This window comes from Mobula hypostoma, chromosome 12 (genome assembly GCF_963921235.1).
Source record: "Mobula hypostoma chromosome 12, sMobHyp1.1, whole genome shotgun sequence".
Taxonomy (NCBI): domain Eukaryota; kingdom Metazoa; phylum Chordata; class Chondrichthyes; order Myliobatiformes; family Myliobatidae; genus Mobula; species Mobula hypostoma.
Genome location: NC_086108.1, coordinates 110319520 through 110338967, shown reverse-complemented (window position 1 = coordinate 110338967; position 19448 = coordinate 110319520). Strand labels below are relative to the sequence as shown.

General features: G+C 39.9%; 1 protein-coding gene across 2 annotated transcripts in view; it reads right to left on the bottom strand.

The window, feature by feature from the left end:
* Window positions 1–19448, bottom strand: part of prkacba (protein kinase, cAMP-dependent, catalytic, beta a) — a 228937-nt gene that overhangs the window by 62879 nt on the left and 146610 nt on the right. For both annotated transcript variants that reach the window (XM_063064778.1, XM_063064776.1), the window contains exon 2: window positions 2141–2202. In XM_063064778.1, coding sequence (XP_062920848.1) covers window positions 2141–2202 — 62 coding nt within the window. The remainder of the gene's footprint in view (window positions 1–2140; window positions 2203–19448) is intronic.

Genomic DNA, 19448 nt, shown 5'->3' with positions numbered 1-19448 from the left:
TATAACATTAAGGTGTTAGGAAGAAAATTGTGAGTGGTATCAGAGGCAGGTGTTTTTTTTAAACAGAGTGGTGGGTGTGTGGAACACCCTGCCAGGGGTGGTGGTAGAGGCAGATACTTTAGAAACACATAAGAGACTCTTAAATAGACACATGGATTAAAGAAAAATAGAGACCTATATGGGTGGCAAGGGTCAGATTAATCTTAAAGTACGTTAAAAGTTTGGCATAACATTGTGGGCTGAAGGCCTGTATTATGCTTTAATGTTCTATGTTCTGTGATCACCTTCATTACCTCTTCAAAAAAAAACTGAAGTTTGTTAGCATGACTTCCCTCACATAAAGCCATGTAGACTATCCCTAATGTAAATTTGCTTTTCCAGATGCAAGTAGATCCGACCCTTGAGAATCTTCTCCAAGTTTCCCTACCACTGATGCAAGGCTCACTGGCCTATTATTTCCTGGCTTGTCTCAACTGCCACTCTTAAACATAGGAATAATCTTGGCTATTCTCCAGTCCTCTAGGACTTCTCTCATGGCCCCAGCAATCCCTTCTCTCCAGTTTCCTATGGTGGAGGAGTCTATAAGACCAGAGCACACAGCTTCAAATCAGAGGGACATTTTTCTAGAACGGAGATGAGGAAGTATTTCTTTAATCAGAGTATGGTGAATCTGTGAAATTTGATGCCACAGTCGGCTGTGGCGGCCAAGTCATTGCGTATATTTAGGGCAGAGGTTGATAGATATTTGATTAGTCAGGGCATGAAGGGATATGGGGAAAAGGCAGGAGATTGGTGCTGGGAGGGAAAATAAATCAGCCATGATGAAATGGCAGATCAGACTTGACAGGCCAAATGGCCTAATTCTGCTCTTATATCTTATGGTCTTATATAATCTGGGGGCGAACCTAGGCCCTGGGGACTTAGCAAATTTAATGTTCTTCAATAAACCAAACAGCACCACCTTCTTGATATCAAAGTGCCCAAGAGTACCTGTATACCCCCCCCGCCTGATATTCTTTTTTCCCACTACCTTGCAATTTATAGCAATATTAATATCTTTTCACTGTACTGCTGCCACAAAACAATACATTTAAAGATTAGCTTTATTTGTCACATGTACATTGAAACAACAAAACCTACAGCGAAAAGCGTCACTTGCGTCAATATCCAACACAGATGTGCTGGGAGCAGTTCACAACTGCCATCATAGCGTGCCCACAACTTACCAACCTTAACAAGTATGTCTTTGAAATGTGAGAGGAAACTGGAACACACAGAAGAAATCCATGAGGTCACGGGGAGAATGTACAAACTCCTTAAAGAGAGCGGCAGGAATTGAATCCCGATCCCTGGCGCTGTAAAGTGTTAAGCTTGCCACAATACTACTGTGAATTTAAATTACACATCACACAAGTCGATGCTAATAAATCTGACTCTGATCTGACTATCCTCCCTGTCCTTCTCCTCAGTGATCACCGAGGTGAAGCACTTGTTTAGTACTTTTCCAATATTCTCTTGCTACAGGTGTAAACTCTCTTCTTGGCCCTCAAGTGGTCCTATCTTCTCCCTAAATGCATTATATTTAGAGATACAGCATGGTAACAGGCCATACTGGCAAATGAGCCCACTCTTTCCAATAACACCCATGTGACCAATTCACCTACTAATGCACAGGTCTTTGGAAAGTGGGTGGAAACTCGGAAGAAACCCATGCAATCACAGGGACGATGTACAAATGTCTCCTAGACACAATGGTATTGAACTTGGGTCACTGCTGTTCTAACAGCATTGAGCTAACCACTATGCTACTGTTCTGCACCAATGCACTATATCTCACTGGGGCTGCACCTTCCTGCAGCAATATCATATTTTCCATTTACTATACTTTTGGTTTTCATCTGTTCAGCAAATCTTTGTTATTAGGTGTGCATTTATGAACTATTGGAACCATTGCCAAGACTTTGGCATGTGTGTCTAATAGTTACTTTCAATTTTTTGAAAGGGATTTGATCCCACATCTCGACTGGAGTGATAATGCATAACACGGCTGCTCTTTCATACACACGATGCCCTCAGGCGGTCTCACATGATGTTATCGGTCTACACGAGCAAAGCACAAAATAAAATCATCAATACATACCTGTGGTGGACTTTCCCATTTTCTTAAGAAGTCTTCTTTGGCTTTTGCTAAGAACTCTTTCACTATGAAACAAAGAGAGGTGCAATGATTAGAAACACCAGCAATGGAACTGTCAGAAGCATGGCTCATGAAGATAAAAAATAGTTGAATTATCAGGTGTACAAGTAGTATTAATTTCTCTAAAAAATTTATAATCAAACCACTTGAGGATTGCCAAATACATAAAACTACTTGCACACAGGATACAAAATTATTTTTTCAACATTTCCATTGCACAAACTTAAAAGCTTCTCAGTGGAGGACTTTTATCTTTTATCAATCAGCTATTGCTACTAGTTTGCAACAAACAATTTCAAAAGAAAAAGTAAAAAGAAATCCCAAGCAACAACTAAGCAAGCAGTTTTAATGTTATGTAGCTACAAAGCAATGGATTGGAAATGCAAAAGGGCCACAGGCAAAGACACACAAAAGCAGTAAAATAACGCAAACCAAAGCTGCTCATAGTCACAGAAGATTGAATTTTTTTAGAAGTTCTTTTAAATACTAAGAGGCTGATCTGACTTTCTAATTGTAGCAACTTTGACACCAGAGAACTAAATCGCCATTAGGAAGTAGGCTTTTTAATCTAAATACCTTTTTTTTTTGACGTGCATATCAAAAAGTGTTGTCATGAGAACAATGGACATTCACTAGAATGCACATAGATGAAATGTTTCTGTATTATATCAATAGTTATTTATTCAAATGCATTGAATCTTGTTCCACAATTTATAAGTGTCATATAAAACATTATTCAATTTCTGACAACACACATCAAAGTTGCTGGTGAATGCAGCAGGCCAGGCAGCATCTCTAGGAAGACGTACAGTCGATGTTTTGGGTCGAGACCCTTCGTCAGGACACAATTGTTCAATTTCTGAACAATTATTTAAATTGAATCAATGATATAAAGCCACCAGGAGAGATGGCGGAGCTGGCGCACTCCACGGGGGTGGTGTGGTGGGTGTGGCATCCAGGCTGGAGTCAGTGCTGCCCCCGGTGTTCGCTTGGTAGAAGACAAGTTGTATTGTGGTCGACTGCAGATTTCTGCTGCATTCACAGACTCAGGGTCTGGACTACTTTTTTTGTATGGCTGTATTTTATTGTTATCTTATCTGTGCTTACTATCTTGTATGTGCAATGTGTGCTTTGTGTGACTGATGATACTGTGCTTTGCATTTTGGCCCTGGAATAACGCAGTCTTGTTTGCCTGTGTTCATGGGTATTCATGTATGGTTGAATGACAATTAAATTTGAATTGAATAATTACCATTGTTATTTAGGTGATCAGCTTTATTAGTATTCACCTTCAATCATAAACTGATTTAACAATTCATCAATAATTGTTCAGGCATTACCAGTGGAAATTGAAACAAAACAATTTGAATTTTTTCCCTTTCCCAAAATATTCAAAAATTGACCTTCTGTGACTTTGGGCTTCTTATGAAATAACGCGCATACCAAAGGTCTCTACAGTTCATCAAGGGTTTTTCAGGACAATCACCCCAAGTAACCAAAGGGATGAGATGACGAGAAGAAAAGAAGGAGAGAAAAAAGTTTATGAATTTAACCACAGTAGAAAGGATGAATTACAAGTAGAACATACAGTACATTACACACTCCCAAAAATCAACAATATATATTTAAACAATTTTCCACTTCAGTACAGTACTGATGACAATACCCAACCATGGCGTGGAAAAGATGAGAACCTGGGAATAAAATGGGAATAAAAGGGCAACACTCATCTCAGGAGAGCTATCGTAGTCATGAGAAGAAAAGAACTATTCAGCAAGTGTTTTAAGTGCTCCGAGTGAAATGTTAACACTATCCAGGAGGGACAGAACCAATTTCTTGACAAAGTGGCTGAATGATTCTTTGAATCAATGAACAGCCATAACTGTGTCAAGGTACAAGCACTGCATTTCCTTTTGAATGAGGAAAGGATACATTCTCTGCCAATGATAGATAAATCCTTTGTGTTCTCAATTTCAACTGCCTTTGATCTGAACACATTCAAATATTATTACTGGAAGCAAATCTGCAATATTTGGCCAACATCCAGATAAAATGGAATGCAAGTTATGGCTAGGTTTCAAATTGATGGCTTACTCTTGGGGTGAACAAATTGGAGGTGGTTCGACTGAGTTTGAGGCCCTCCACTGGTTGGGGTTGACCACGAATGTTGCGTCCCAACCGTTTATGTGATATGCATGCCAGGGCAGTATGAAATGGGGAGCAAGCTATTAGCTCTGCCAAGTTAATTCCCAGGAAAACAACTTTTTTTCCCCACAAAGAAAGCTATGAATGGAATTCCAGGAAAATAAAACATACCTACACAAAGAGGTGTCAAAAATAAGGTAATTTCTACAACATCAAACACAAGACATTTGCAGGGTATTCTCAGGACAGACTGAGCAGAAACAAATAGTCTGATGTTATTAGAATCCATAATACTACAAAGCAATTGCAAGCATAATAATACAAAAAAACTTTTTCAGAAATGTCTATTCAATTTTGAAGCAGAACTTGTCTTCCAATTTGTACATCACTTCCAAAAAACTCAAAAAAACAATTACTTTCACCAAGCAGTAAGGCTGTTCAACACCTCTACCCACTAACCCACCCCTCCACACCCCAAACCACCACTCCTTTATCATTTCCTGTCAGAGTCACCTTATGTACAGACACTCTTGTGCCTAGCGTCACTTTATGGACATGCAATCAATGTATATAAGCTATCGTCTGTATTTATATTATTGTGTCTTTTATTATTATTGTGTTCTTTATTTTATTGAGTTTTTTTAAGTAGCATCAGATCCCGAGTAACAATTAATTTTGTACTCCTTTACAATTGTGAACAGGAAATTACATTAAACAACCTTGAATCTTTAACCAAATCTCCCTCAAATGAAATCGACCAAGTAAACAGGACATACATTAAATATTTAGACATTCTGTTCATAGACCATATCTCAACCATTAAAATTCAATTACCCTCTTTAAACAAAATACAGGCACAGAACTTTGAGGGTCTGAAGGAAATAATCTAATTTACAAGAATCGGCACAGGAATACACTCACTGAAATGAGAACAGTGTGAATAGGAACCATATGAGAACATATTCTACAAAATAAAATTCCAAAGTTATAGAGTGAGAACCGATAACTTTGGGACTTTATACATTTTAAATCTCAAAGCTCAAAGTAAATTTATTATCAAAGTACATATATGTCACCATATACAACCCTGAGATTCATTTTCTTGCAGGCATTCACAGTAAATACAAAGAAACACAAAATAATCAATGAAAAAGCACACATAAGATGGATAAATGTCCCATGTGCAAAAGATAACTGCAAATACAAAAAGAAAAAAAGCAAAATAATAAATAAATAAATAAATAAATAAATATTGAGAACATGAGATGAGGATTCCTTGAAAGTGAGTTCAGAGGTTTTGGGGACAGTTCAGTGATGGGCAGAGTGATGTTATAAGACTATAAGATATAGGAAAGGAATTAGGCCATTTGGCCCATTGAGTTCAGCTCTGCTATTTCATTACAGCTAATCCAATTTTCCTCTCAGATTTAATCTCCTGCTTTCTCCCTGTATCCCTTCATGCCCTGACAAATCAAGTATCCATCAACTTCTGCCTTAAATATACCCAATGGCTTGCCCTCCACAGCAGCCTGTGACAATGAATTCCACAGATTCACCACTCTCTGGCTAAAGTAAGTCCTCATCCCTGTTCTAAAAGGATGCCCTCTATTTTAAGGCTGTGCCCTCTGGTCTTAGCCTCTCCCACCATAGGAAACATTTTCTCCACATTCACCCTATCAAGGCCTTTAACCATTCGAGAGACTTCAATGAGGTCACCTCTTATTCATGAGAGCCATCACACACTCTATACATGACAAGCTGTTCAATACTGGAATGATTTTTGTGAACCTTCTTTGAACCCTCTCCCGTTTCAGCACATGCCTTTCTAAGATAAGGGGCCCAAACATGCTCCCAATATTCCAGATGAGGCCTCATCAATGCTTTATAAAGTCTCAACATTACATCTTTGATTTATATATTTGAGTCCTCTTGAAAAGTCCCTTTGCACCTCAATTTTTTTAAATGTATTTTCTCTCCATTTTGAAAATAATTTTATCTTCAAATCTTTCATTTTATCCCCTCTGGTTCAAGAGCCTGATGGCTGAGGGGTACTAACTGGTCCTGAACCTTGTCGTACAGGTCCTCAAGCTCCTGTGTCTCCAACTAAATGGCAGCAGTAGGGAGACAGCATGGCCTGGAAGGTGGGGGCCCTTGATGATGGATGCTTCTTACAGACGTACTTAAAGGTGAGGAGGGCTTTACCCATGATGGACTGGGTTGTATCCACTACTTATATATATAGCAAACCAGGATAGTTAGCAGTCTTCTACCAGGTAGCAGACATGCAAAATTAGATTTGCTAAGCTTAGAACACAATATTATAGAAAGATCTGACCATTTTTCAGGCCAAATAGGTCAGAAAAATCTTCAATTAGTCCTGACGAAGGGTCTCGGCCCGAAACGTCAACTGTACCTCTTCCTAGAGATGCTGCCTGGCCTGCTGCGTTCACCAGCAACTTCTGTGTGTGTTGCTTGAAATTCCAGCATCTGTAGATTTCCTCGTGTATGCGCAGAAAAATCAAGCTACTTCATATTTCTTCATGGACAGTTTTTGTATAAATACAAACATTCATTAGTTTAATTGCAATACTGGATCGAAAGAGCTGATTTCATTTGGGAAAAATGTCTAGTGTAGTGTCTAACACTACACAGAATCCAACAGTAAACAATATGTTTGTTTAGTCATCTGGAGCTCTCACAAAGGTATATTCAGCAACATAAGATTTGTAAGGTGTGAGATTTAAAATGAGATCTTTTTGTTTTTACATAACCACCAATTAAGGAACCTTGCATTTTCTTATGTAGCTGACCGCAGCAGGTGGAGAAGCACTCCAAACCCAGGTGGAGAAAAATCCCTGAAAGCACAAGACACACGGGCCCATTGAAAGGAATGCTACATCTCTAGCAGAGCTAAGACCACTTATAGAAGTGACCTTTGCAATACAGACTGCCAATCTTGCATTAGTTTCATCAGCCATAGATCGCGATGCACCAACAACACAGAGAGCTAGGACGCAAAATCCACGGTCAGCCACTGATACTATTATTCAAGCCATTAAGTGGATATTATTACCCAATGATAAAATTAAAACTCTACACATTAACTTGACAAGTAAATCAAAGTAGCTGTTCTGTTTCTAGTTACTTGGTTAACTAATTATACTACCAGCAACAACATAGAGTGCAAGTTGTAAATCCCCCATTAGGCAATAAATTAGTGAACTCATAGAATCATACTACCTCCATAATACCAAATATCATTGAAAGCTAGAATTTGATCTTTTTATACCACCCTTTCAAGCAACGTACACCATATCATAACACGCAGAGTGAAAATAATATTTTTCTTTGCTAATCTTATATATGATAGCTTACAAAGTTATTTATTTATTTATTCTATGGAAGATGTCCAAATCATTTTCAGTATATAGCTACCTTTAAACCATCAAGTCGCTAATTTTCAAATTTCATTCAAAAAAAACCTAATGCAATGGACTGCATCAATCTACAGTACCCAGAAAGAAAATTTGGAATACACCAACATAAAAGATTGAAATGTTGAAAAGCACCATCAGATTTCTGAACAGACAATGAACCAACTCATGAACACTACTTTTGATCTTTTTTGCACTACTTATTCAATTTTAATATATTATTTCTTATTGTAATGTATATTTTATGCATTGCACTGCTGCCACAAAACATCAAATTTAACAACATGCCAGACCTGATTCTACTCTTTTTTTGGGTAATAGCCCAAATTATATTGCTCCATTATATTTTTTCCACAACATTGTAGTTGAAAGATATGACCAAAGTATGTACAGTGGCATGCAAAAGTTCGGGCACCCCTGGTCAAAATTTCTGTTACTGTGAATAGTTAAGTGAGTAGAAGGTGAACTGATCTCCAAAAGTCATAAAGTTAAAGATGAAACATTCTTTTCAACGTTTTAAGCAAGATTACTGTATTATTTTTGTTTCGTACAATTTTAGAGTGAAAAAGAGGAAAGAAGCACCATGCAAAAGTTTGGGTACACCAAGAGATTTGAGCTCTCAGATAACTTTTACCAAGGTCTCAGACCTTAATTAGTTTGTTAGAGCTATGGCTTGTTCACAGTCATCGTTAGGAAAGGCCAGGTGGTGCAAATTTCAAAGCTTTATAAATACCCTGACTCCTCAAACCTTGTCCCAACAATCAGCAGCCATGGGCTCCACTAAGCAGCTGCCTAGCACTCTGAAAATTAAAATAAATGATGCCCACAAAGCAGGAGAAGGCTATAAGAAGAGAGCAAAGCGTTTTCAGGTAACTGTTTCCCCAGTTCGTAATGTAATTAAGAAATGGCAGTTAACAGGAATGGTGGAGGTTAAGTTGAGGTCTGGAGGACCAAGAAAACTTTCCAAGAGGATTGCTGGAAAGGCAAATAAAAACCCCCATTTGACTGCAAGAGACCTTCAGGAAGATTTAGCAGACTCTGGAGTTGGGGTGCACTGTTCTACTGTGCAGTGACACCTGCACAAATGTGACCTTCATGGAAGAGTCATCAGAAGAAAACCTTTCCTGTGTCCTCACCACAAAATTCAGTGTCAGAAGTCTGCAAAGGAACATCTACACAAGCCTGATGCATTTTGGAAACAAGTCCTGTGGACTGATGAAGTTAAAATAGAACATTTTGAGCATAGGTATGTTTGGAGAAAAAAGGGTGCAGAATTTCATGAAAAAAACACCTCTCCAACTGTGAAGCATGGGGGTGGATCGATCATGCTTTGGGCTTGTGTTGCAGCCAGTAGCACGGGGAACATTTCACTGGTAGAGGGAAGAATGAATTCAATTAAGTACCAGCAAATTCTAGAAGAAAACATCATACCGTCTGTAAAAAAGCTGAAGATGAAAAGAGGATGGCTCCTACAACAGGATAATGATCCTAAACACTCCTCAAAATCCACAATGGACTACCTCAAGAGGTGCAAGCTGAAGGTTTTGCCATGGCCCTCACGGTCCCCTGACCTAAACATAATCGAAAATCTGTGGATAGATCTCAAAAGAGCAGAGCATGCACGACGGTCAAAGAATCTCACAGAACTAGAAGCCTTTTGCAAGGAAGAATGGGCGAAAATCCCCCAAACAAGAATTGAAGGACTCTCAGCTGGCTACAGAAAGCGTTTACAAGCTGTGATACTTGCCAAAGGGGGTGTTACTAAGTACTGATCATGCAGGGTGCCCAAACTTTTGCTTCGGGCTCTGTTCCTTTTTTGTTATTTTGAAACTGTAAAAGATGGAAATAAAAAAGCAATCTTGCTTAAAATATTAAAGAAATGTGTCATCTTTAACTTTATGCCTTTTAGAAATCAGGTTATCTTTTACTCACTTAGCTATTCACAGTAACAGACATTTTGACCAGGGGTGCCCAAACTTTTGCATGCCACTGTATATACCGTATCTGAAAAGAGACAGAACTGTGGCCTCATATTTTCTTCAAGTCTGTCAGAGATTTGTCTACAAAACCTGCCATGGAATTTCTTTCTTAAAGTACTTGGACAGACCTTCCAAATCATTACCTGCTCTGTGTATGTCTGGAGCCAAGAACACAGAACTTGTAGAAAGGGAACTAGAAGATGCAAAGATACTTTGCATCACTCCTTCCATTTGATTCACAGAGAACTTCACACTAACACCTCAAATCATAACTACTGCAAGGTAAATGAAGAAGCGCTTTCATAGTCAAAAAAAATTATCGAAGTACGTATATGTCACTATACACTACCATGAGATCCTACAAAAAGTAGCGGATATAGCCCAGTCCATCACCAGTAAAGCCCTCCCCACCAATGAGCACATCGACATGAAGGGTTGTCACAGGAAAGCAGCATCCATCGTCAGGGACTGCTACCACCCAGATCACACTCTGTTCACAGTGCTGTCATCAGAAAGGTGCAGGAGCCTCAGGTCTCACATCACCAGGTTCAAGAACAGTTATTACCCCTCAACCATCAGGGCTCTTGAACCAAAGGGGAGAATTTTACTCGCCCCATCATTAATGTTCCTAAAACCTGCAGTGGCATGCAAAAATTTTGGCACCCCAGTCAAAATTTCTGTTACTGTGAATAGCTAAGCGAGTAAAAGATGAACTGATTTCCAAAAGGCATAACGTTAAAGATGACACATTTCTTTAATATTTTAAGCAAGAAAACTTTTTTATTTCCATCTTTTACAGTTTCAAAATAACAAAAAAGGAAAAGAGCCCGAAGCAAAAGTTTGGGCACCCTGCATGGCAGTACTTAGTAACACACCCTTTGGCAAGTATCACAGCTTGTAAACACTTTTTGTAGCCAGCTAAGAATCTTCCAATTCTTGTTTGGGGGATTTTTGCCAACTTCTTCATCTGAAATCATCTTCTTCAGTCCTTTATCTCTTCCACCCATCACCTACCAGCTTCTCACTCCATTCTTCTTCCACCCACCCACCTTCTCCCTCACCTGGCTTCATCTGTCATCTGCTAGCTTGTATTTCTTCCCCTCAGCCCCAACTTTTTGGAGGTAGTGATCACAATTCTATCTCCTTTACCAGAGCATTGGAGAGGGATAGGAACAGACAAGTTGGGAAAGCGTTTAATTGGAGTAAGGGGGAATATGAGGCTATCAAGCAGGAACTTGGAAGCATAAATTGGGAACAGATGTTCTCAGGAAAACGTACGAAAGAAATGTGGCAAATGTTCAGGGGATATTTGCGTGGAGTTCTGCATAGGTACGTTCCAATGAGACGGAAAGGATGGTAGGGTATAGGAACAGTGGTGTACAAAAGCTGTTGTAAATCTAGTGAAGAAGAAAAGCAAAGCTTACGAAAGGTTCAAAAAACTAGGTAATGATAAGAGATCTAGAAGGTTATAAGGCTAGCAGGATGGAGCTTAAGAATGAAATTAGGAGAGCCAGAAGGGGCCATGCGAAGGCCTTGGTGGACAGGATTAAGGAAAACCCAAGGCATTCTACAAGTATGTGAAGAGCAAGAGGATAAGACGTGAGGGAATAGGACCAATCAAGTGTGACAGTGGAAAAAAGTGCATGGAACTGGAGGAGTTAGCAGAGATACTTAATGAATACTTTGCTTCAGTATTCACTGCAGAAAAGGATCTTGGCGATTATAGGGATGACTTAAAATGGGCTGAAAATCTTGAGCATTAAGATATTAAGAAAGAGGATGTGCTGGAGCTTTTGGAAAGCATCAAGTCGGATAAGTCACCAGGACCAGATGAGAGAGATAGACAGACATACTTTATTGATCCCGAGGGAAATTGGGTTTCGTTAAAGCTGCACCAACCAAGAATAGAGCATAAATGTAGCAATACAAAAACCACAAACAATCAAACAACAATATGCAAACTATGCCAGATGGAAATAAGTCCAGGACCAGCCTATTGGCTCAGGGTGTCTGACCCTCCGCAAGAGGAGCTGCAAAGTTCAATGGTCACAGGCAGGAACAACCTCCCATGATGCCCAGTGTTGTATCTCGGTGGAATATGGCTGGAGTCCAACAGCAAAAAATTCAAAGATGTACCCCAGGCTACTGTGGGAGGCGAGGGAGGAGATTGCTGAGCCTCTGGCAATGATCTTTGCATCATTAGTGAGGACAAGTGAGGTTCCAGAGGATTGGAGGGTTGCAAATGTTGTTCCCTTATTCAAGAAAGGGAGTAGAGATAGCCCAGGAAATTACAGACCAGTGAGTCTTACCTCAACGGTTGGTAAGTTGATGGAGAAGATCCTGAGAGGCAGGATTGATGAACATCTGGAGAGGCATAATATGATTAGGAATAGTCAGCATGGCTTTGTCAAAGGCAGATTGTGCCTTATGATCCTGATTGAATTTTTTGAGGATGACTAAGCACATTGATGAAGGTAGAGCAGGTGTAGTGCATATGTATTTCAGCAAGACATTTGATAAGGTAGCCCATGCCAGGCTTATTGAGAAAGTAAGGAGGCAAGGGATCCAAGGGGACATTGCTTTGTGGATCCAGAACTGACTTGCCCACAGAAGCCAAAGAGTGGTCATAGACAGTTCATATTCTGCATGGAAGTCGGTGACCAGTGGTGTGCCTCAGGGATCTGTTCTGGGACCTCTACTCTTTGTGATGTTTATAACTAACCTGGATGAGGAAGTGGAGGGATGGGTTAGTAAATTTGCTGATGACACAAATGTTGGGGGTGTTGTGGATAGTGTGGAGGACTGTCAGAGGTTACAGTGGGACATTGATAGGATGCAGAACTGGGCTGAGAAGTGGCAGATGGAGTTCAGCCCAGATAAGTGTCAGGTGGTTCATTTTGGGAGGTCAAACATGATGACAGAATATAGTATCAATGGTAAGACTCTTGGTAGTGCGGAGGATCAGAGGGATCTTGGGGTCCGAGTTTATAGGACATTCAAAGCTGCTGCGCAGGTTGACTCTGTGCTTAAGAAAGCATATGGGGCATTGGCCTGCATCAATTGTGGGAATGCTGCAGCTATATTGGACCCTGATCACACCCCACTTGGAATACTGCATTCAGTTCTGGTCGCCTCACTGCAGGAAGGATGTGGAAGCCATAGAAAGGGTGCAGAGGAGATTTACAAGGATGTTGCCTGGATTAGGGAGCACGCCTTATGAGAATAGGCTGAGTGAACTCGGACTTCTCTCCTTGGGGAGACGGAGGATGAGAGGTTAACTGATAGAGGTGTATAAGATGCTGAAAGGCATTGATCATTGTTACATACCTCATGGATATCTTGTGATTGTCTTATGAGGATGATGTAATGGTTTTGCGGAGGTCACATGATGTAATTTGCCTGCTGATGTGAGGTCATGTGATGACCTGTTCTCACCAGGTATATAAGTGTAGACCCCTGGTGACGCAGTTAGTTTTCAGTTAGATCGTCAGTCAGATACTACGCTACGTTGCGTATTAATCTCACGACACAGTATAGTTTTAAAACAGAGTTTTACTTTCTATTGTAAGGTACAGAAGTGTTGGGCCGGTAGTTTCACCAATAGCTGCCAGATTTGTTGACGTACTTTTTCAGTAATATTGGAGAGTGAAGACGGGAACCTGAAGGAGTTGTTCGGCAGTTTTGGAGAGGATCGACCATTATTGAATTCGTCAAGTAAGAGTGATCTGTATGAGATAACCTCTGCTAAAAGAAGCAGAAAAGGTTGTGCAGTATCTAGTCTATTCTACAGAGGAAAAGGTCAGTGCCTTTAAACTGTTCTATTTCTGTCGTCGTGAATCCTGCGGATAAGGCAGGTTCTGGCTGGGATCGGCAGTAATGTCGTGTCTTCGAGGAATTCTTTATTTCAGGAAAGTCTCTCCTAATTGACTGTATAAATCTCTTGGACTTTCAAATTTACCATTCTAAGAACTGTGTTCCAATTTACCACTTTAAGACTGTGTTCGCATTTAACGCTTTAAGAACTAGTACTGAGTTTAGCGGTTTGTTAAAAGACCGCATAGCAGTTTACTTCCAGTTAAGGTTTCCGTTTGTTTATCTTTTTACTAATTTTGAGCAGAGTTTAATAAATGTTTATTTGTTTATAAAACCTGACTCATTTCTATATTCATTGTTGCTGGGCATATGACATCGTGGATAATCAGAGGCTTTTCCCCAGGGCTGAAATGGCTAGCACGAGAGGGCACAGTTTCAAGGTGCTTGGAAGTAGGTACAGAGGCGATGTCAGGGGTAAGTTTTTTTTACGCAGAGAGTGGTGAGTGCGTGGAATGGGCCGGCGGCGGATACGATAGGGTCTTTCTAGAGATTCCTGGATAGGTACATGAAGCTTAGAAAAAGAGGGTTATGTGTAACCCTAGGTAATTTCTAAGGACATGTTTGGTACAGCTTTGTGGGCCGAAGGGCCTATGTTGTGCTGTAGGTTTTCTATATTTCTTATTCTGGCATCTGACTCTTTCCAGCCCCGATGAAGGGATTCATCCCAAAACATTGGCTGTTGATTCCTCTCCAAAGATGCTGCCTAACCTGCTGAATTCCTCCACATTTTGTGTGCGTTCCTGTGATTTCCAGATCTGTAGAATCTCTCGTCTTTATGACCAAATTCATTTAGCCTAACGCTGAATGGTAGTTCAAGGATAAGGATTTGAAGTCTACCTTGGATAAATAATTTCACATAAGAATGGAAACGATCCACAAAATACAAATATAAAATGCTGGCATTATGAAAGATTATCTGGACTTCAGTAGGCTTTATGAAGAGGCTCTACTTGGTACTTCATTTATACAAAATTAACTCATCCAAATCAAAAGTGGGTTAATCTAATTTGATTATCCTTAGATTAGGAGGGCATAAAAATTACCACTGTTAATCATCTGTGATTGCTTTCTGGAGAAAAGTGTGAACTTGCCCTCTGGCTTTCATATACAACACTTGTTAAGCTTTGTTGAAACCTTCAAAGTGAAAATGACCTGGCCTTGCTGCCTGAGCAGCAGTTCAAAGTAAATTCTTTATCAAAATATGTATGTCACCATATACTACCCTGAGAAGGGTCCTACTGCTCGACTGTACTCTTTTGCTGCCTGGCCTGGTGAATTCCTCCAGCATTTTGTGTGTCTTACTACCCTGAGATTCATTTTTTGCAGGCATTCATGGTCGAACAAAGAAATACAATAGAACCAATGGAAAATTACATACATACAAGACTGACAAACAACCAATGTATGAAAGGCAAACTGTGCAAATATAAAAATATAATAATAAATAAATAATACTAGGAACTTGAGTTGTAGAGTCCTTGAGAGCGAGTCCATAGGATGTGCAAATCAGTTCAGAGTTGAGGTGAGTGAAGTTATTCATGCTAGTTTAGGAACCTGATGGTTGAGGGGTAATAAATGTTCCTAAACCTGGTGGCTTGGGACCCCAAGGCTCCTGTATCTCCTTACCAATAGCAGCAATGAGAAGCAAGTTTGCCTCTCTTAATATATAAACATGCTCAAGACAACAGTTCATGGCACCAGACAGAAGTGTCTCCCTTCAGAACAGAGATGAGGAAGATTTCTTTAGCCAGAGGGTGGTGAATCTGTGGAATTCATTGCCACAGGCAACTGTGGAGGCCAAGTTATTGAATATATTTAAAGCAAATGTTGACAGATTCTTGATTGCAGGTGTCAAAGGTTACAGGGAGAAGGCAGGAGAATGCGGCTGAGAAGGATAATAAATGTGCCATGATGGAACAGCAGATCAGACTTGATGGGCTGAATGGATTAATTCTGTGCCTATATGTTATAGTCTAAGAGGATCTTTTATAGGTATTAGAGATTCTGCACATTCTGGAAATCCCGAACAACACACTCAAAATGCTGGAGAAATTCGGGAGGTCAGGAATCATCTGTGGAAGGGAATAAACGGTCGACATTTTGGGCCGGTCCTGATGAAGGGTCTCTGCACGAATCATTGACTGTTTATTCCCTTCCATAGGTGCTGTCTGACCTGCAGATCCTCGAGCATTTAGTATAGATCTTTTATAGGAGAACACAACTTCCCATTCCTCCACTCTTGCCCATCCTCTCATCCTGCATCAATGCTGTGGTTTATATTGCTGTGTAATTTATATTAATTCATGTCTGTTAACTTGTGTTTGTCTTGTACTGTGCAGCTGCTGCAGAAAGCTCATTTTCATGACAATTATGCCCTGGGTATGTATGCCCGAACAAGAAACTTGAATTAACACATATAAAATGCTGGAGAAAGGTCTCTCCTGGAACATCGACTGCTTATTCCCTTCCATAGATGCTGTCTGACCTGCTGAGTTCCACCAACATGATGTATGTGTTGATCTGCATTTCCAACATCTGCAGAATCTCACATTTAAAACTTGAATGAAGATTTTTTTGGCAGCTGATGTAAGTTACACTTCACAAGGCTCACATTAGTAAATAAAAACATGAAGTATTAAGAAGATATAATGTGCACAAGAAGTATACTTGATGGTTTTGATGTGTCTGTCAATCTCTTCAAACCAAGCTATTGAGAATTTTCACCAAGACTTCAGGCAAACAGTGATCATCATGTCAAATTTTAATCAATGTCCACTTGAATTGTCAATGATTTCTAGCAATGCAATTACAGACAGACCCTGCAAGGCTTAATTACATCTGTGGTGGTGACTTTAAGCTCTTTAATACCAGGGTGAAGCACTGCTCATTACAGGCCTGTCATAGCTGTACAGATGCGAACAATTTACTGTGGACTTAAAGATAAAAGGCTGTTCCCTGTAGCAACTGCCTATCTGTGTGAAAAGCGACAATGCAAAATTTATTAATCTAGACTTACTTGACTATCATCCCTTTGAAAATTTCCATTGAAATACTGATGCTGTTTAAATTTCTGACAGAATACTTGGCTACATAACTGATTGCTACCCATTACAGCTTTAAATATTAAAAACATCCATTTGATTGATTATGCTTTCGTAAAAAGCAACTTCAAAAACAATAAGTCAAGGAGAAATTATACAACGCCACTACACTGAACCTTAAACTGACCAATTACGCAAATCCAGATCCGGTTAATTGGGGTAAATTGGGACCAGTACATTTTGACTCAATGAAGTGGTTGCCAAAGTTTCATGGAAATAGTTAAAAAGGTATAAAAAACACAAACTACTGTTTAGCTGAGTAACAATGTATTTAAATAAAATACAGAATAAATCAGAACATTACCAATACTAACAAAATATTATAAAACTGTATTATTCCTAATAGTCATTGATGGAGAAATTTATCTGCTGTGTTGTTTTGATTGACTGTAAATGAACAACATCAGTGCAGGCACACATGCAGAAAATGAAGTGCCCTCATGCAATGCTTTTAACTACAGCATCCTCCAAATCTTTATTTTCATTATAACATTCAAGATGATTGTTGATAACTTCAAATTCTTCATCGTTCCTCAGTGGTTGAAATAGTAAAATCATTTCATTTTCACTCCTAGCAGTTTCTGACAACTCCAAACCTGAATGTTTGAAACCACAGTGAGAACAGTTCTGAATTGCCTTGTTACTTGTTTCTAGCCATCAGTGACAAAATATTTGTGCTTTTTTAAAAAACACAAGCCCATACAACTGACGCTGTTTAAAAACCTCTTTGCTCTATCTGCACGTCTGACTTTAGCAAATCTCAAACTATATGAACGTACTGTTACACGGTTCAACTGCAGTTAGCTCATGTATGTGTGCTTCATGCAGTGAAAAAGTAACTCTGCGCCTGTCGTTTGTGCTAGCAATGTAGGTCTTGTTTTGAAGAACAAGATTCATGTTTCAAATGGAGGACCTTTCACACTTGAGGTTTGAGGTATGCTGAGAGGATGCTTGTGGTGGAACATAAATGGCAGGAGAGATCAGTCAGGCTGAGCAGTCTGCCTCTCTGCTATTAACTCATGCAAGTCTGATCCTGTTAAAACTGGAAGTGAAGAACTTTTTTTTGCCAAAAAATACTCATACCAAGGTATTGCTCAATACATTAGGAGAGCGAAGAGAGATGTGCAGTATACAAAATAATGTGGGGTATCATCAGGGTTAATGAAGGGATTTGGCCTGAAACATTGACTGTTTATTCCTCTTGTAGATGCTGCTTAACCTGCTGAGTTCTTCCAGTGCTTTGTGTATTATTAGGGTAAATGCAAGCAAGCATTTTCCACTGACCTTGGGTGAGATTCGAACTACAGATCATAGGTTAAGGATGAAAGGCAAAATACTTAAGGGGAACCTGAGGAGGAACTATGTTGGTGGAAGTGTGGAATGAACTGCCAGCAGAAGTGGTGCATGCAGGTTTGATTGCACCATTTAAGAGAAGTTTGGATAGGTTATAAACAGGAGGGGAATGGAGGTCTATTGTCTGGGTGCAGCTCAATAGGACTAGGCAGAATAGCAGTTCAGCATGGTGTATCGTTCTATAACCACTCTTTACTTGTTAAGGGATGATATAGGGAGATGGTGTGGATGTAAAGTACAGTATCAGACATGATCTTGATTAATGGCAGATGAAGCTCAAAGGGCCAGCTGGTATTTGCTAATTACTTTCAATTAGGAATGACCGTGAATCAGTATCTGTGAAGTAAGACATACAGCCCGTGGGCAGGCCCAGAAGGCACTGAGCGGTACCACTTCCAGGTTGAGAGAATGATTAGGGACCAATCCTGGAGGGTGCATATTGCACAAAGTGAATTTATTTTGGTCAAGTGAACAATCATCAGCTGGAATGGCAGAGAAAATGTTGGGGTGGGGGGAGGGTTGAGCTAGAGGTGGCAGGCCAAGGGAACAGCAAAGAATTGTACAGAAAGATTAGGGGTATATGTGGTTTGGTGTGAACTGGATGCAGGTCTCTGTAGCAAGGCCTAATCATAAATTACCCTGAACTTCCTTGCCATTGGATCAAGACTTGACTTGTGTAGCAGCTGTTGTCCACTGTTCACCCCTCATCAAAAGAATTCCAGCCCAGTTTCCTACAGCTCAGAACTAAATTCCTTCAGGCTGAGAAACTAATGAATACCCTGCCGCCACCGAGGTCTCGTCACTAGGACAACAATCTGTTTATTGTTTACCTGCGCTGTGTACTACATGCATTTTGAATTATATTTTATTAACTTATTTGTGGTAATATTTTATTTTTTGTGCAGCGTGTGATACATGTAATATGGGTACGCATGGTCCAGAGGACTGTTGGTCCATTTGGCTGAATGTATGTACTGTATAGTCAGATGACAATAAACTGGAACTTGAAATTGGAAGTAGGTTATTCTTCTCTTGAAGCAATTGCCTATGCAAAGATATACTAGGTGTGGTTATCTGTTTGGTTTGAATTCTGGTACATGCTCCAAGTCTGTGAGTTTATTGACTATTACAGTTCTGTGCAAAAGCGCATGAAAAAAATCTGGAAAGCAAAAACACCTTGAAAAGTTTCTAAGTATCAAGAAATTACTCAGAAGAATAGTTTTTATAGGCATCCGTTAGTCTCCTGAGACCACGGATTTGCGCCTTGGAAGGTTTCCAGGGCGCAGGCCTGGGCAAGGTTGTAATGAAGACCAGCAGTTGCCTATGCTGCAAGTCTCCCCTCTCCACGCCACTGATGTTGTCCAAG